Source organism: Dendrobates tinctorius, unplaced genomic scaffold (genome assembly GCF_039654945.1).
Source record: "Dendrobates tinctorius isolate UK_male_01 unplaced genomic scaffold, ASM3965494v1 ptg000158l, whole genome shotgun sequence".
Classification (NCBI taxonomy): domain Eukaryota; kingdom Metazoa; phylum Chordata; class Amphibia; order Anura; family Dendrobatidae; genus Dendrobates; species Dendrobates tinctorius.
Genome location: NW_027361825.1, coordinates 16,784,018 through 16,801,299, shown reverse-complemented (window position 1 = coordinate 16,801,299; position 17,282 = coordinate 16,784,018). Strand labels below are relative to the sequence as shown.

At 43.0% G+C, this 17,282-nt stretch overlaps 1 protein-coding gene across 3 annotated transcripts in view; it reads left to right on the top strand.

Annotated features, from left to right (window-relative positions):
• The window catches only part of DLL3 (delta like canonical Notch ligand 3), a 125,329-nt gene extending 116,671 nt beyond the window's left edge, over positions 1-8,658 (top strand). For all 3 annotated transcript variants that reach the window (XM_073549011.1, XM_073549012.1, XM_073549010.1), the window contains one exon: positions 8,092-8,658. In XM_073549011.1, coding sequence (XP_073405112.1) covers positions 8,092-8,097 — 6 coding nt within the window. In that variant the 3' untranslated portion in view covers positions 8,098-8,658. The remainder of the gene's footprint in view (positions 1-8,091) is intronic.
• The last annotated feature ends 8,624 nt before the right edge of the window (positions 8,659-17,282 follow it).

Sequence of the window (17,282 nt, the reverse complement as noted above, 5' to 3'; positions counted from 1 at the left end):
TTTGAGAGAGAAATGTTATCCCAGGGTTTTGCTAACCCTGTCTCAACTATTTTGAGAGAGGTTGCCGCTACCAATGAGTTAAATTTTTTCAAATGAGATGGAAAATTGTCCATAATTCATAGAATCATAGAATCGTAGAGTTGGAAGGGACCTCCTGGGCCATCTGGTCCAACCCCCTGCTCAACGCAGGATTCGCTAAATCATCCCAGTTAGATGTCTGTCCAGCCTCTGTTTGAAGACTTCCATTGAAGAACTCACCACTTCTCGTGGCAGCCTGTTCCACTCATTGATCACTCTAACTGTCAAAAAGTTTTTTCTAATATCTAATCTGTGTCTCCTTCCATTCAGCTTCATCCCATTGCTTCTAGTCTTTCCTTGTGCAAATGAGAATAAAGTTGATCCTTCTACAATGTGACAGCCCTTTAGATATTTGTAGACAGCTATTAAGTCTCCTCTCAGTCTTCTCTTTTGCAAACTAAACATTCCCAAATCCTGCAACCTTTCCTCATAAGACAGGGTTTGCAGACCGGTCACCATTCTGGTCGCTCTTTTCTGAACTTGCTCCAGTTTGTTGATGTCTTTTTTAAAATGTGGTGCCCAAAATTGGACACAATATTCCAGATGAGGTCTGACCAAAGAGGAGTAGAGGGAAATAATTACTTCACGTGATCTAGACTGTATGCTTCTGTTAATACATCCTAGAATTTCAACTTCTGATCTGTGTCCAATGTTCTGCTATGAATGAAATGTTGATAAGCAATTTCCAAATCATTGCATTCTAGTTTTTCCTTTTCATTTTATACAATGTCCCAACTTGTTTTTGAACTAGGGTTGTATATAAATGGATCAATTTGGTTCCCCCAAATACATCACAAAATTTCACTTTTACTGTCCCACTAGAGACGTCTTTAGCACTTAGTAGAGCCTCTCTGGCTGTTATGACCTGCTGCAGATGTGATGTATAGTCAGACACGGGCTTATAGCCGCAATCCCAAGGAATCGTAAGCCCCCGTTACACACTGCGATATCGCTAGCAATATCGCTGTAAAGTCACCGATTTTGTGACGTTGCAGCGATATTGCTAGCGATATCGCTGCATGTGATACTTACCTCCGACCGGCTCCCCCGCTGGTTATCGCTGATCGCGCGAGAAGCTCCTGGACCATTCCTCGTCGGTCACTTCCTGCCGCGCTTCCCGTGGCGCCGACGAGCGACGCGTGGAGCCGGGCGGGAGGACGCAGGATCGCCGCGTCTGACAGGTAAGTAGCGATCCCCGTCCCCAGCGATGTCGCTGGTGAGATCTGCCTGTGTGGCAGCTCACTAGCGACCACCTAGCGATGTACCAGCGATCCTGACCGCGTCATATCACTGGTCGGGATCGCTGGTGCATCGCTAGGTGTAACGGTACCCTTACCGTATTCCTCATTATCAATGGCCTCCAGATAAGTAATATTCTTGGGTTTGCTTCCTGCAAATGCCTTCAAGTCCCAACAAAGATTTTCTATGGCGGTTCAAGCCAGGATACTGTGATGGCCACTCCAAAATGTCTTCTGAAACCAAGCCTTGGTGGACTTTGAGGTATGTTTGGGATGACTGTCCTGTCGTAAGATCCTATGTTGCCCAAACTTCATCTGATGTTTCATCCTAGGATTTCTTGATACTTGATTAAACACATCCTGTCCTACACATGCTGTAGGTTTCCAGTGCCAGAGGAAGCAAAGCAGCCCTAGTGCTTTACCAAGTCATTGCCAGACATCACAGAGTCCCTGACACGCTTCACTGTAGTCATCTCTGAGCCCCCGTCATGCTTCACGGTAGAAATCAACGCCATGCTTCACTAAGGTCATCCCCACGATGCTTCATTAAGCACCATAGAGCCATCAACATGCTTTACTATAGACATCAAAAGCCCCCACCATGCTTCATGGTAGACATCACCGAACCCCTGATATGCTCCACTGTAGGCATCACTGAGCCGCCACTGATATTCTTCACTGTAGGCATCACCAAGCCACCGCCATACTTCACGGTATGTAAGGTGTTCTTTTTCATTGTACGCTTAATTATTCCTCCTCCAGAAATTCCGCTAAAAATCCATCCCAGTTTTGTTTCATCATTCCACAGAACAAAATCTAAAAAGTTCTGAGGCTTATTTATACGGTTTTGAGCATATTGGAGATAACTATTCTTGAACATCTTGGAATTCGGGTATGGAGACTGGCAACGTGCTTGCTGCAGGTCTTTTACCACCTCAGAAACCTGGTGGCAGCTGGAGACAGCTTCTTCTTTCTGCCATGTACAGATATTCTAGACAGTTTTCCTTTAATTTTGAGCTTGAGAACACCACTTCCATCTTTGTCTCTAGGAACATTCAATGTTTTGTATCTTTTCCTTGTTTGTGCAAGGCAACAATCTCTTAACTTTTTGGGCCACTCTCTTGGCTTAGCCATATTTTTACCATGCGTTGAAACATATTCAATAAACTACCCCTAGCCACGCCAGTCCAGGTAATTGTTGTGTTTTATCTCAAGCTCACCTGATCCAACTAATAAAGCCCTTGATTATTATATTATGCCATGCTTCACAAAACTTTTTTACTTTTCTTTATTTTTTCAGTCAACCTTGGGGACTCAAACTTGTTGCCACCTATTCTACAAAACTACCATAATAAAGTATTCCAATATATAGTCCTAATCAAGGTTTCCTATGAAGTTTAAACGGCTTCTGGGCTGTACATTACTACCAGCATGGAAGCTACAATGGGAAACCATCAGCACCCTCATCGCATCGCAGTGGTGAGATAAGGGATCAGAAAAGACTCCCATTCAGTTTCGAACATCTTAATTGCAACTATCAGTGAATTGACAGCAGCACTTAAGGAGTTAATAGCAGCAAGCTAAGCCAACTTATCGGTCAGAGCGTTACAGGGATAAAAATGGTATTTTAGAAAAAAATACTTGTTATATTAGTAGTGTTGAGCGATATAAATTGTTCTTGTTCGATGGGTTTATTGCCAACAGCAGATTTGTAAATTTTGCCAATGGACAGGATATGTAATAGGGGTGTGTGAAAATTTTTGATTATAACTGTAGTTTCCGTTGAGGACTTACTCTTTTTCCATGCGTTCACTTAGGGTATTCGGTATTCGTGTCTATAGCAAAGAGACCAAACAAAGAACCTTCTACAGGTAAAGCAATGCAGTAAGGAGAACCAGCATTTCGGATACTGTTAGGGCCAGGTTCAGATGGCTCTATTTCACAGTATATATAAGAACTGCAATACTTGAACTGTCTGCAGGTCTCCTGACCCAAAATTGCAGCCTCACATAATCTCATAAGCCTGTAAGTTTGAGTAAGAAACTAATGGGAAGCCCAGGCAATACTTAGCTTCTGCCGCTATTAATAGTGACAAGAGCATGTTATTAGTCTGACAGAGGGATGTACAAAAGCCCCAAAATCCTAGATTTTCCAATACAAGTTTTTATGTTTAGAAAAAATAAATGCCCCACAGATTTGGCATTGCTGTTTTCTGTATCAACACGTACTATAAATATGGAAATCACTACCAAAAAACCCACACAATGTCAGAACTGCTGTTTTCTTTGAAGAATTCATGCAGAGCCCAAAATGATACCAATAAAAACAACAGCTTGTTACACACAAAAAAGCCGTCACTGCTATGTACATAAAAAAGTTATACCCATAATCCTAAATTAATACGGCAATGGTCACTTCAATAAGTATATCGAAACAGAAATCATCATGAAATATATCATGAAGATTGAAGAAGTGAAAACAGTGATAAAATATTAAAAAGGTTCAAATTTTATTGATAAGCAATTTAAAACAGTAGGAGATTACATAAAAAAGACATAAGGGGTCTCCACCAAGGGGGGAAAAGGATATCACCAGCAAAAAAAGAAACATTTTCCATATGGTGCGGAATGCATATTTTAGCGGTTTAGGGATGTTATTGTACATCTATAGACCATAGTGCCCATAAACCCCCATCAAAAAATAAATCATAAATATCTTATGGCCTAAAAAATCCACCAGCAATTGCAATAGTATTGCTAAAGTGTGCTAAACAAGGTGCAGCAGCACTATAGGGATATATGGCCTGTTTACCAAGATGGGGGAAAGGGAGGGCTACAGAAAAGAAACCACACCAGGGAAATTAGTATAGATCAATATACAAGCCTCTGTCCCAGTGTTTATTTTTTTTTTTAGTTTTGGCATTCTATCTCAGAAAAATATTTTAGACTTTATGGCACAGCAGGAAAACATTAGGTAGAACATCAGTTGAGAACTCTTATGTCTTTTTTATGTAATCTCCTACTGTTTTAAATTGTTTATCAATACAATTTGAACCTTTTTAATAATGCATTACTGATTTCACCTCTTCAATCTTCATGATATATTTCATGATTTCTGTTTGGATGTACATAAAAAAGCCCTCTCAGAGGACTCAAAAAGGAAATTCTTTAAAAAGTGATTTTCCTGTGCAAAAGTAGTAAAACATAACAAAGATATAAATTAGGTATCACCTAGATTATATTGAGGCATAAACATGAAACTGCATCGTTATTTATCCCTCACAAAAATACAAATGTTTGGTTACCAGAACATGACAACAGAAATATTTTGTTGTGCAAAATTAGCACAAAAAAAACAAAACATAAAATCTTATCTAATTTTGGCGATACTGTTGGATTTGTATTGAATGCCAGAATAAAGATAAAATGTTAATTAAATTTTACTGAATGGAATTTAGAATAACTAAAATTGCTGATTTTTTTTTGTTCATTTTGCCTCCTAAAGTATGAAATAAAAAGTGATCAAAAGGACAAATATGCCACCAAATGGTATCAACGAAGAGTGCAGCTTCTCACACAAAAATTAAATCCTCAAATAGCTCCACAGGCAGAAAATGATAAAACTTGTGGCTTTCAAAATATGGTGAAAAAGTAAAAGATAAAAAAGTTTTTATAAAGTCAAAACTGGGAAGGGGTTAAAATGTTAATTCCCAGAAAATCAAGCTATCCCTATTCATAGGATAGGTGACAACTTGATGATTGCCGTGGGTTCAACTACTGGGACCCCCCAGTGATCTTGAGAAAGGGGCTCTACAGCCTCGTCTTGATAGAGCAGAGGTGAGCATGTGCAGTGTCTATGGGACTGACAAAGCTACCCAAGTGCAATGCTCGACAGCCACAATGACAATGAATGGCATGCAGGCTGCGCAAGCGCAACTCTCATCCTTTTCGATGTGGTGTAAGAATCCAATACTAAGGATTTCAGAGTCCCAATCTTGGTATTGCTCAGAGTCCCAGCATTTAGATTCCCAGCAATCAGCAAGTTATTCTCTATCCCTGATTTTTTGGGGAATAACCCTTTAAGATCTTTGCAGTTTCCCGCTGAAATCAACAGAACACAAAGTTGCTGTAGATCAATTTTATGCACGTAAATAAAGGTGTATGCTCATCTTTATATACCCAGAGAGATTAGCAAAATTAGTATTATTTAGTCTAGAAAAAAGACAACTGAGGGGCGATCTAATGACCATGTATAAGTATATAAGGGGACAATACAAATATCTCTCCGAGGAATGTGATGGTCACAAGGGAGCATTCTCTGCGTCTGGAGGAGAAAAGGTTTTTCCACCAACATAGAAGAGGATTCTTTCCTGTTAGGGCAGTGAGATTCTGGAATTCCTTGCCTTAGGAGGTGGTGATGGTGAACTCAATCGAGGGGTTCAAGAGAGGCCTGGATGTTTTCCTGGAGGGTAACAATATTGTATCTTACAGTTATTAGGTTCTTTAGAAGGACGTAGATCTGGGGATTTATTCTGACAGAATATAGGCTGAACTGGATGGACTAATGTCTTTTTTCAGCCTTGCAAACTATGTTACTATCTTAGGCTGGGTTCACATTGCGTTAGGTGCCAACCGTTTAACGGATCCGTTACTAGGCGGCATTAATGCAATGTAACAGATCCGTTAATGCACCTATTGCCATCCATTATCGTAACGCATCCTAACACATGTCAAAATCAGTATGCGTTAGCAATGATGTGTTACTTTGTGACGCACCCGAGAACGCGGTCTACCGTGTTTTTGGGTACGTTAGGTCGAACACACAGCGAACGGATGCATTCGCTGTGCATAGACCTCTCTTACTAACGCATGCTACTATGCGTTAGCGCATGCGTTAACACGATCATACAAAAAAATAGATTTTGGCAATCAGCATTAGCGTATCCGATTAATGTATCCATTATACGAATGGCACTAACGCGATGTGAACCTAGCCTAATAAAGTAATGGCATGTCGCTAAGATGGACAATAACTTAATGATCAGTGCGGAGCTGAACTCTAGGACCCCCGCTGGTACTTATAATGAGGAGGCCGCAGCTGTAAAGGGACCTGCAGCCGACCCTGTTCTGGACTGTGAAGGGGACGTAACACTGAAGCTGCGCTACAGCCCCTTCATTTTCAGAATTGGTGGGGGTCCCTGTGGTAGCCATCACCCCTTTAGGCACATTAAACAGTATAAAATATCTGACTCCAGATATACGTAAGAAAAGGTCAACACTTTATTATTATTATCCAGAGGCCCCAGACCAACCCTTATGGCTCCCAAAGACAAAGCATTCCAGTAGATGATGAATGTGATTATTACATATAGCACATAAGCTTGCTCCTAAATTCATCCTAATACATTAGTATGTGACACAATGTGCAAAACACTACAAAGTAAAAGAACACATTTTCAATAAAGAGGCTTCATCAGGGTAATGTGCATCACCACGCAAAGGGGCTTCATCAGGGGTGCTGTGCATTGTCATGCAAAGTAGCGTTATCAGGGGTGCTGTACATTGTCATGCAAAGTAGCGTTCTCAGGGGTGCTGTACATTGCCATGCTAAGTAGTTTCATCAGGGGTGCTGTGCATTGTCATGCAAAGTAGCTTCATCAGGGTTGCTGTGCATCACCATACTGATTGGCTTCATTAGGGGTGCTCCCACATGACAGCAACAGGATGAGTAATTTGGAACCGACTATTGTTTACACATATGATTATGTTTCCCTGCATATTTCTGTTTGGACTAGTTTTTTAATGCACTTTATTGAAACCACATTCTATTACTTTGTGCGTTGTGCCGCAAATTATAGTATTGGGATGGAGATGGGCTTTTCTGTTGCATGTAATATTCACACTTATTATCTAAGTGTATACTTATACTTTGGGGGTCGTGAAGGATGGTGTGTGAGTTTATCATCGGTCCGAACGCCTTAGGCTATGTGCACACGGTGCGGATTCTGCTGCGGATCCGCAGCGTTTCTGGCCCTGCAGATTTTTCCGCGCAGATTTGCTGCGGGTTACAATCCACAGCATTTCAATTGTTTGTGCGGAATCCGCTGCGGTTTCACATCTCCTCCATTGTAGAGGTGTGAAACCACAGGGCTAAACCGCAGCCTAATCCACAGGTAATCCGCAGGTCTTTTTAATCTGCGTTTTTTCCAAAATCCGAGCGGAAAAATCCGCACCACAGAAAACTACGTGTGCACATAGCCTTAGAATAAAATAATGACATTTTCTTAAGTATAAACTTAACATGCAACTTTGTTTAAATGTATGTGACTTTCTCTGTTGATACTTTATGCCACTGTCTTCATACATTGACTGGCATTCCACATTTAATAAGGGGTGCCTACTTGATACTTAAAGGGTTATTTCCAAAAAAAAAAAAAAAAAAAGAAGTTATCTTCCCCCATCTACAGCATAGGGTATAACTTGCTAACTGAAGGGACGCCTGGCAATACCGAGATCAGGGTTCTGCATCCTCTACCTGAAAGGAGCAGAAGAGCGCATGTGCGGTCACCGCTACACTCATTGTCTACTGGATTGATGGAAATGACCGAGCGCAGTGCTCAGCAGCCCCATAGAGACAATGAATGGAGCAGAAGCCACACGTGCACTTCCAGAGAATAACTGCAATTTTTTTGTGGATATCACTTTAATTGTTTATGTGACTCCGTTCACACCTTACATCTGCCGTTTGTATATTAACCTGAATTCTCCTACCTTAGGTGTAACCCACTTCCGACACAAGACTGACCGTCATCCTTTATCCTTCCGGGGAAAAATACTACCTTTTTACCATCTTCACTTTTTTTTTAAGGCGCTATTTATTTTTCAGCTTTCCTTGTAAATATTCCAACAGATGTATATATATTTTTATATTTATTATCTGCACTGCTGCTGCTAAAAAGAAGAAACACCACAACAAAGAAGGACTGCCGAAAAAATAAAAATGATCATTCCATTGCCAAAGGCTTCAGGACCGATAGGTTCTGGCGACTCCCTCCATTTGCCGGACGCTGTGGTGACCCTGCCCTCCCCGCAATACGGCTGTCGTCGTACTGGGAGGCAGAAAAAAAAAATGGAAGGGAACTTCGAAGAGGACATAATAACGCAAAACCCTGGCGGGACTCTCCCGACTTCCGAAGAAAACCTCATGGATGGACTTTTTTATTTATGCGGGCTCTGATCCTGTGACTTGTATTTGATCCAAAGACTGCTTCTATTTTCCTCAGACTGGTTATAGCTTTCTCATGTTTGTACAATTCAGACTTAATAAATGTATATTTAATGCACCCGATTGTGGAAAAGTGCCCTCCCTTTAGATGCCATGGCCTTCGTACACCGCTCACACAACACTAGAGGTGCTGTATACAGATGGTGCTCACTCTCCCTGGGTCCAGCACCGGCTCTCTGCCACTGCTCTGGTCTCTGTGTTTCAGGTTCAGCGGTGTCATCACATCTAGAGTACACGTCACCGCTGCAGCCAATCACTGAGGGCAGTGGTTCTGTTGAGGTAGAAGACATAATCCACTAAGCTCAGTGATTAGCTACTTTTTAGGAGAGAATGAGCAGGTATTGGTAACACTTTGGGAGGGCAAGAATTCTTCTGCCATGTTACCCAACGTAGAACTAAATGCAGACTCCTCTCCGGTCATGTCCGCATCACTAGGATTTTGCATCCCTCATAACATAACAATTCTCATGCAATTATATGACTAAAGGGAATGCGTCATCAGAAAACTTGTTGTTTAAACCAAGTTTTTATTTATATATGTTTTATATCATAATCTGCTTTAAAAAATAAATAAATCTTGTCATTTCACCCTGGGCACTGGGATTGTTCTATACTCACAGTTCCTGTTGTTTCAGGAAATTTACATGTACATCAGCAGCAACAGACTCACTTTGACTATCTATTGTACTAAAGTATCTAAAGCTGAGACTTCCTGCTGTGACGACGAGCGACGCTGGACGCGGGCGGGAGGACGTCAGGATCGCTGTGTGTGAAAGGTAAGTATCGTGCACTGCGTCACTGCTGAATCGCTGTGAGGTCTTTCTGTATGAAAGCTCACTAGCGATCATTTAGCGATGGACCAGCGATCCTGACCGCGTCGGATCGCTCGTCGGATCGCTGATGCATTGCTAAATGTAAAAGGGCCTTAAGGAGGAGGTGAGTTGCAACCAGGGTTGTGGAGTCGGAGTCTGAGGCGGTGCTCATTTTGGTGGAGTCGGTTCAAAATGGACCGACTCCGACTCCTAAAATATATAATAAATTGGGTACAGTAGTTCAATGCAGAATGTGCTGAATATTTTTTCATAGGAATTTGGGAAAGTTATGAAATGTCCTATAAATGGCTGTTCTATTCGAAGGCTACATTCACACACAGCGTTTTTCCTGCGTTTTTTGAGGATATGTTTTTCAGTTGCAAAAACAGATCAGCTTTGTAAAAAAACGCATCACCTGAAAGGTCTTTGTGCTCATAGATAATGTTTTCAATAGCAAAAGCAGATTAGAAATCTGCTCTATCTATCCATTTATCCATATCTGTCTATCCATATCATATCTGTACCAAAAAGAATGAAAGCCGGATAGCACACAGACTAACATTCCTTTTTTATAGCACCAGTCAGGTACACCTCATAGCTGCCCAAAAGGACGCCCAGGAGAGGCATTGCTCGTCTTCAGTAACACATCAACATCAATTGATAGTTGGAATAAATAGACTGCATTCATCACATCTTCTTAAGGTGCAGGCTTTATTTTCAAGTGTAGGGGTGTGCAGTATGAGGTTCTGCAGCAGCTGAGGTGTGCAGTATGAAATTCTGCGGAACAGCATGAGGTCCCCCCCCCCCCCCCCCCCCCGTAGGTTTGATCCTGGCTACGCCCATAGTGTGAATGTAGCCTGAGGATCTAGGCTTTATCTTAGCCGAGATAAGTCATAGTGTGTGTGTATGTGTGTGTATATATATACATATATATACACAGTTCAGACCAAAAGTTTGGCACCTTCTCATTCAAAGAGTTTTCTTTATTTTCATGACTGTGAAAATTGTAGATTCACTCTAAAGGCATCAAAACTATGAATTAACACATGTGGAATTATATAATTAACAAAAAAGTGTGAAACAACTGAAAATATGTCTTATATTCTAGGTTCTTCAAAGTAGCCACCTTTTGCTTTGATTACTGCTTTGCACACTCTTGGCATTCTCTTGATGGGTAAGAAAATAACTAAGCTTAGGGAGTAATATCATTTTAATTAAATTAATGCGTCCAGCCACAGACAATGGAAGTTTACCCCAGATCGTGAATTTGGCCTTAACCATCTCCAGCAGTTGATGAATATTTAGTTGCAGATTGAACTTACAGTCTTGGGAAATATGGACACCGAAATACTTGAAACTGGTTACAATGGGCAATGATGAGAGAGTTTCAAGTCGTGGTATTGGAGCATGGGAAAGAGGCATCAAAACAGATTTCTCCCAATTTATATATAGGCCAGAATATTTACCGAATTTATTTACAGTGGTGATCACTCTCGTCAGAGTTTCCTCTGCCTTGTCCATAAATAGCACCATATCGTCAGCATATAGGCCTATGGTATCAATTCGACCCGCTATTTCTATACCAGCAATATTAGGGGTTGATCTAATACGAATTGCCACTGCCAGAGCAAAAAGGGCCGGAGAAAGGGGGCACCCCTGGCGAGTTCCCCAATGCAATGAAAAGGGTTCAGATATGGAGCTATTTACGATGACCCGGGCCCTAGGCTTCATGTACAATATGCTGACCCATTTTTGAAATTTATCACCGAATCCATACCTCTGCAAACATGCATGGAGAAAAGGCCACTCAAGAGAGTCAAAGGCCTTGGCCGCATCAAGCGATGCCAACGTCCACTCATTATCCAACACCAGAGAGCTATATTGGACCACCGACTTGACTCGTCTAATATCGATGGAGGTGCTCTTACCAGGCATAAAGCCAGTTTAGTCAGAGTGTATGAGGTCTAATATGACTGAGTCCAGCCTGTTGGCCAAAATTTTCGTAAAGATCTTATAATCTACATTTACTAATGATATAGGTCGATAAGATCCACAATCCAAAGGGTCCTTCCCCTCCTTTTTTAAGAACTTTTATATTAGCCTCATAAAAGGATTCCGGCATGCATCCCCCCTCCCAAATCCCATGAAACACTTTCAGCAGAAGAGGCGCTAGCATCTCCCGATACTGCCTACAGTTGTGGCCAAAAGTATTGACACCCCTGCAATTCTGTCAGATAATATTCAGTTTCTTCCTGAAAATGATTGCAAACACAAATTCTTTGGTATTATCTTCATTTAATTTGTCTTAAATGAAAAAACACAAAAGAGAATGAAGCAAAAAGCAAAACATTGATCATTTCACACAAAACTTCAAAAATGGGCCAGACAAAAGTATTGACACCCTCAGCCTAATACTTGGTTGCACAACCTTTAGCCAAAATAACTGCGACCAACCGCTTCCGGTAACCATCAATGAGTTTCATACAATGCTCTGCTGGAATTTTAGACCATTCTTCTTTGGCAAACTGCTCCAGGTCCCTGATATTTGAAGGGTGCCTTCTCCAAACTGCCATTTTTAGATCTCTCCACAGGTGTTCTATGGGATTCAGGTCTGGACTCATTGCTGGCCACCTTAGAAGTCTCCAGTGCTTTTTCTCAAACCATTTTCTAGTGCTTTTTGAAGTGTGTTTTGGGTCATTGTCCTGCTGGAAGACCCATGACCTCTGAGGGAGACCCAGCTTTCTCACACTGGGCCCTACATTATGCTGCAAAATTTGTTGGTAGTCTTCAGACTTCATAACGCCATGCACACGGTCAAGCAGTCCAGTGCCAGAGGCAGCAAAGAAACCCCAAAACATCAGGGAACCTCCCCCATGTTTGACTGTAGGGACCGTGTTCTTTTCTTTGAATGCCTCTTTTTTTCTCCTGTAAACCCTATGTTGATGCCTTTGCCCAAAAAGCTCTACTTTTGTCTCATCTGACCAGAGAACATTTTTCCAAAACATTTTAGGCTTTTTCAGGTAAGTTTTGGCAAACTCCAGCCTGGCTTATATATGTCTTGGGGTAAGAAGTGGGGTCTTCCTGGGTCTCCTACCATACAGTCCCTTTTCATTCAGACGCCGACTGATAGTACGGGTTGACACTGTTGTACCCTCGGACTGCAGGGCAGCTTGAACTTGTTTGGATGTTAGTCGAGGTTCTTTATCCAACATCCGCACAATCTTGCGTTGAAATCTCTTGTCAATTTTTCTTTTCCATCCACATCTAGGGAGGTTAGCCACAGTGCCATGGGCTTTAAACTTCTTGATGACACTGTGCACGGTAGGCAAAGGAACATTCAGGTCTTTGGAGATGGACTTGTAGCCTTGAGATTGCTCATGCTTCCTCACAATTTGGTATCTCAAGTCCTCAGACAGTTCTTTGGTCTTCTTTCTTTTCTCCATGCTCAATGTGGTACACACAAGGACACAGGACAGAGGTTGAGTCAACTTTAATCCATGTCAACTGGCTGCAAGTGAGATTTAGTTATTGCCAACACCTGTTAGGTGCCACAGGTAAGTTACAGGTGCTGTTAATTACACAAATTAGAGAAGCATCACATGATTTTTCGAACAGTGCCAATACTTTTGTCCACCCTCTTTTTTATGTTTGGTGTGGAATTATATCCAATTTGGCTTTAGGACAATTCTTTTTGTGTTTTTTCATTTAAAACAAATTAAATGAAGATAATACCAAAGAATTTGTGTTTGCAATTATTTTCAGGATGAAACTGAGTATTATCTGACAGAATTGAAAGGGTGTCAATACTTTTGGCCACAACTGTATATAGTTGGACAGGAAATCCATCCGGCCCAGGGGCCTTCCCAGAGGCCATATCCTTCATGGCATCCTCTACCTCCTCCAGAATAAACTCAGCATCCATAAAGGCCCGTTGGGAAGAATTTAATGTGGAAAACTCTATATCTGATAGGTAGTCTAAACACCCCGGGCCTTCAACATCAGACTTAGAATTGTACAGTGAACTATAATAGTCATAAAAGCATTGTAATATTTCCTCAGTTGTAGAGGCCAAAGTACCATCAGAACTGCGAATCTGTAGGATTGTGTTAGTTGTATTATGTTGCCGTACTAGATAAGCCAAAAATTTATTTGCCTGATTCCCCATCTCAAAATAAGATTGTCGGGCAAAAAATAATTTACGTTTAGCTTTAGTGTCAACATGTTGAGTGTATAACCTTTGAGCCGTCAACCACTCCACGCTGTTACTATTAGTTTGGTCAGATATGAGGCAGCCTCCGAATCTTTCAAACGTCGCTCCACCTCGCCATCCTCCTTTGATGTCACTCGTTTAATGTAAGAAATCGTGGAGGATAAACAACCCCTCAGATAAGCTTTGAGGGTGTGTGCACACGCTGCGGATTCTGCTGCGCTTCCGCAGCAGTTTTGGCCGCTGAGCAATCCGCAGGTCTTTTGACCTGCGGATTTTACAAAATCAGCGTGCCAAATCCGCACTAGAATCCGCAGCGTGTGCACATACCCTAAGAGTGTCCCAAAATAAATTAATGTTTCGGGGTTCAGGGTGGGACGAGACGAAGCAACGTAGCTGATCAATCGTTTTATCAGGCGGTTTTATCAATTTCAGCCAGAAAGGGTTCAGTTTCCATTCCATCCTATTATTCAATGGTCCGTGCCTAAGTTTAAGAACAACCGGGCTGTGGTCTGAAATCCCCCTACTGCCATATTCAATACCATCCACCCATGTTGCTAGGCTGCTGGATCCAAAAATGTAATCTATGCGAGACAGGGAGCGTTTAGTGGAGGAATGGCAAGTATATTCCCTTGTCTCTGGATGGCGCAATCTCCATAGATCCAGCCACCCGCTACCCGCCATAAAATGCGACAGCTGGGATGTGCCACTCTGTATTCCATCACTCAATCTCAATTTATCAAGATGATTATTCATGACCAGATTAAAGTCACCCATACAAATGACATGTGTATCTGGGTAATTTAGGGCAAAGCCCAGTGCCTTCTGGATAACTGACATATTGGCCGGAGGGGGGTTGTAAATATACAGAATAACATATTTCTGAGAGTTGATCAGCGCATGTACAAACACAAACCGTCCCTCAGGATCTTTCCGGGCCTCTCTGGTCTCCCATCGAACATCTTTATGAATTAACAATGAAACCCCCCTTGAATAGCTGGTATGAAAAGCATGTATAAACCATTGTACCCACGGTTTTTGTACACACCGAATGGAATCTCTAGTCAGGTGTGTCTCAACCAGGGCCACAATGTGCGGACGATATTGTCTAATTTGTGAGAACACCTTAATTTTCTTCCGGGGGTTTTTTATACCTCTTACATTCCAGGTCATGCATATCAATTCAGAACCCATTTCCGCCCATCCAAATATGTTGCATAGCAGTGCCCGAACAAAATGCAGAGATATCACCTAGATAGTAGAATTGGCATCGGCTGCGGCATTTACCTAAATAACCAGAAAAACAAAAACTTTTGAAACAGAAAAAACAGAACAATAACCTAACAATATAGGAGCACACTCTCACGCCCCCATCAAAAAATAGGCAAGGGGTTACCATCACTGAGCACAGTGTCCGGTATTGTTGGTAACTGGATACCCACCAAGAAAGTTCCAATCAGACCTTTAAATAAAAGGATCCAAATTAACAGCCATCACATCAGGATTCCTTTGCAGGGGATCCCCCATGAGACCGCAGCCATTCAGTCGCCCCCACCGGATCCGTGAAGAACACGGAGGTACCTCCGGGAACAACTCGAAGCCAGGCTGGATATATCATTGAGTACACAATATTTCTTTCCCTGAGCCGTTTCTTGACTTCGATGAATTGTGCCCGCTGCTTCTGCAGCTTCATAGAAAAGTCCGGAAAAATGGAAATCACAGCAGTATTGAACTTAATGGGACTTTTTAGCCTTGCAAGACGCAGAATGGTGTCTCTGTCCTTACAATTGAGGTGGTGTGCCAGGAAAGGCCGAGGTGGGGCCCCTGGAAGCAGGGGTTTTGTAGGGACCCTATGAGCCCTTTCAACAGCGAACACTGACGAGAAATCATCTCCCAGGGAGGTCTTAAGCCAATCCTCCAAAAACGGCTCAGGATGTTGACCTTCTGAGCGTTCAGGCAGACCAATGATGCGAATATTATTTCGACGCATTCTGTTCTCCAAGTCATCCGCCTTTTGCTTCCAAGCATTCATGGAGCCCGCCACTTTTGCTAATTTGGCTTCCATAGGTGTGATGGAATCCTCCACTTTGGACACCCTCGTCTCCACCTCTGTAATGCGTCCCTTCATGGCCTGTATATCGTGACGAAGTCTCCCCACCTCTGTGTAAACATCCTCAATTTTTTCCATCAGGGATGTTCTGGTAAGGGAAATAGCCTGCATCAATTGCTCAGACGTCTGTTTAAGGGTTAATTCTTCTTGCTCAGCCTCCTCCTCACCCCCCGAAGGACGATTCTTACGTTGAACTTGGGAGGAAGTATTCCTCTGGAGTCGTGCACTTTCAGAGGGATCGGATCTTGCATACTCCTTTAATTTTTCTGCTGCCGCTCCCGACCCTTTAAATCTGCTCATGAATGCTGCAGCTTGACCCAGTAAGATAGCTGGAGATATATGCTCTGGAAATGTCCACCGCAGGCAGTAAGCACAGTAGGATTATTGATAAATAATTATGGCTCAGGCCACAGAGATGAGGGGGGGCCACGTAAAATTAAGAGGGCAGCGACTCACGCTGTATGGTTAAAGTTTCTTGCGGCCAGGGGAGGGAGAGGGGTCCCCACAGAGACAGCAGCCGCGGGGGAGGGTGTGCAAAGCCTCCCACAATACTTAAGGTACTGTCACACACTAAGTGATATCGCTATAACTTGTGACGTTATAGCGATATTGCTAGCGACATCGCTGTGTCTGATACCTACGACCCGCTCGCCCGCTGGTTATCGCTGATCGCACGAGAACGTCCTGGACTGTTTGTCGTCGTCAGCTTCCTGTGGAGAGACAAGCGACGAGCGTGGAGCCGGGCGGGAGGACGCAGGATTGCCTAGTGTGACAGGTAAGTAGCGACCCCCGTCCCCAGCGATGTTGCTGGTGAGATCTGCCTGTGTGGCTGCTCACTAGCGACCACTTAGCGATGTACCAGTGATCCTGACCGCGTCATATCGCTGGTCGGGATCACTGGTACATTGCTAAGTGTGACAGTACCTTAACGCCGGCCGGTGCAGCGGTTAAATGGTGGAGGGGAAAGAGCATGCAGGGCCCAATTTTTCAGGGCACTCACCGGGCGTCCTCCCCATTCTATCAGTCGTTATCTTCGCTGCCCGAGCAGCATTGCAGCTCTCTGTTGCAGAGCCAAGCGCCCAAGATGGCCGCCTCCTCGTGGGGAAGCAGCTGCCCGCTCCAGTCTCCCCGGTCTCCCGCTGATAGAAGACCGCTCACGTCCTCCTATGATGGTCCAAGGGGGTCCCGCTGTCCACAGGGGTCCATGCAGCTCCAGATATACCGGAAAGGGTCCAAATATCAGGATATTACAGGATCATGAGGAGCTCTCTCAGTAAGCGTCCTCTCCCGTTCACTCCATAGCCACGCCCCCCAGATCTCACACTTTGCACTGACAAGGGGCAGTAGCCCGAAACACAGTGTCTGCAAATTGAGATTCTCGTTTTGGCTTTTATCCTAAGTCATGTAACAAGGCTTGTTAAAGGGTTGACATTGACTTTTAGGATTGCTACTTTCAATAGGGGGCACTAGAGTTCTAGTCCTCTGCCTCTTTGAAGAGACAATTTGCATATTTCCCAGAGGAGCATTACGGCTTTAAGTCGCCTCATCTCGGC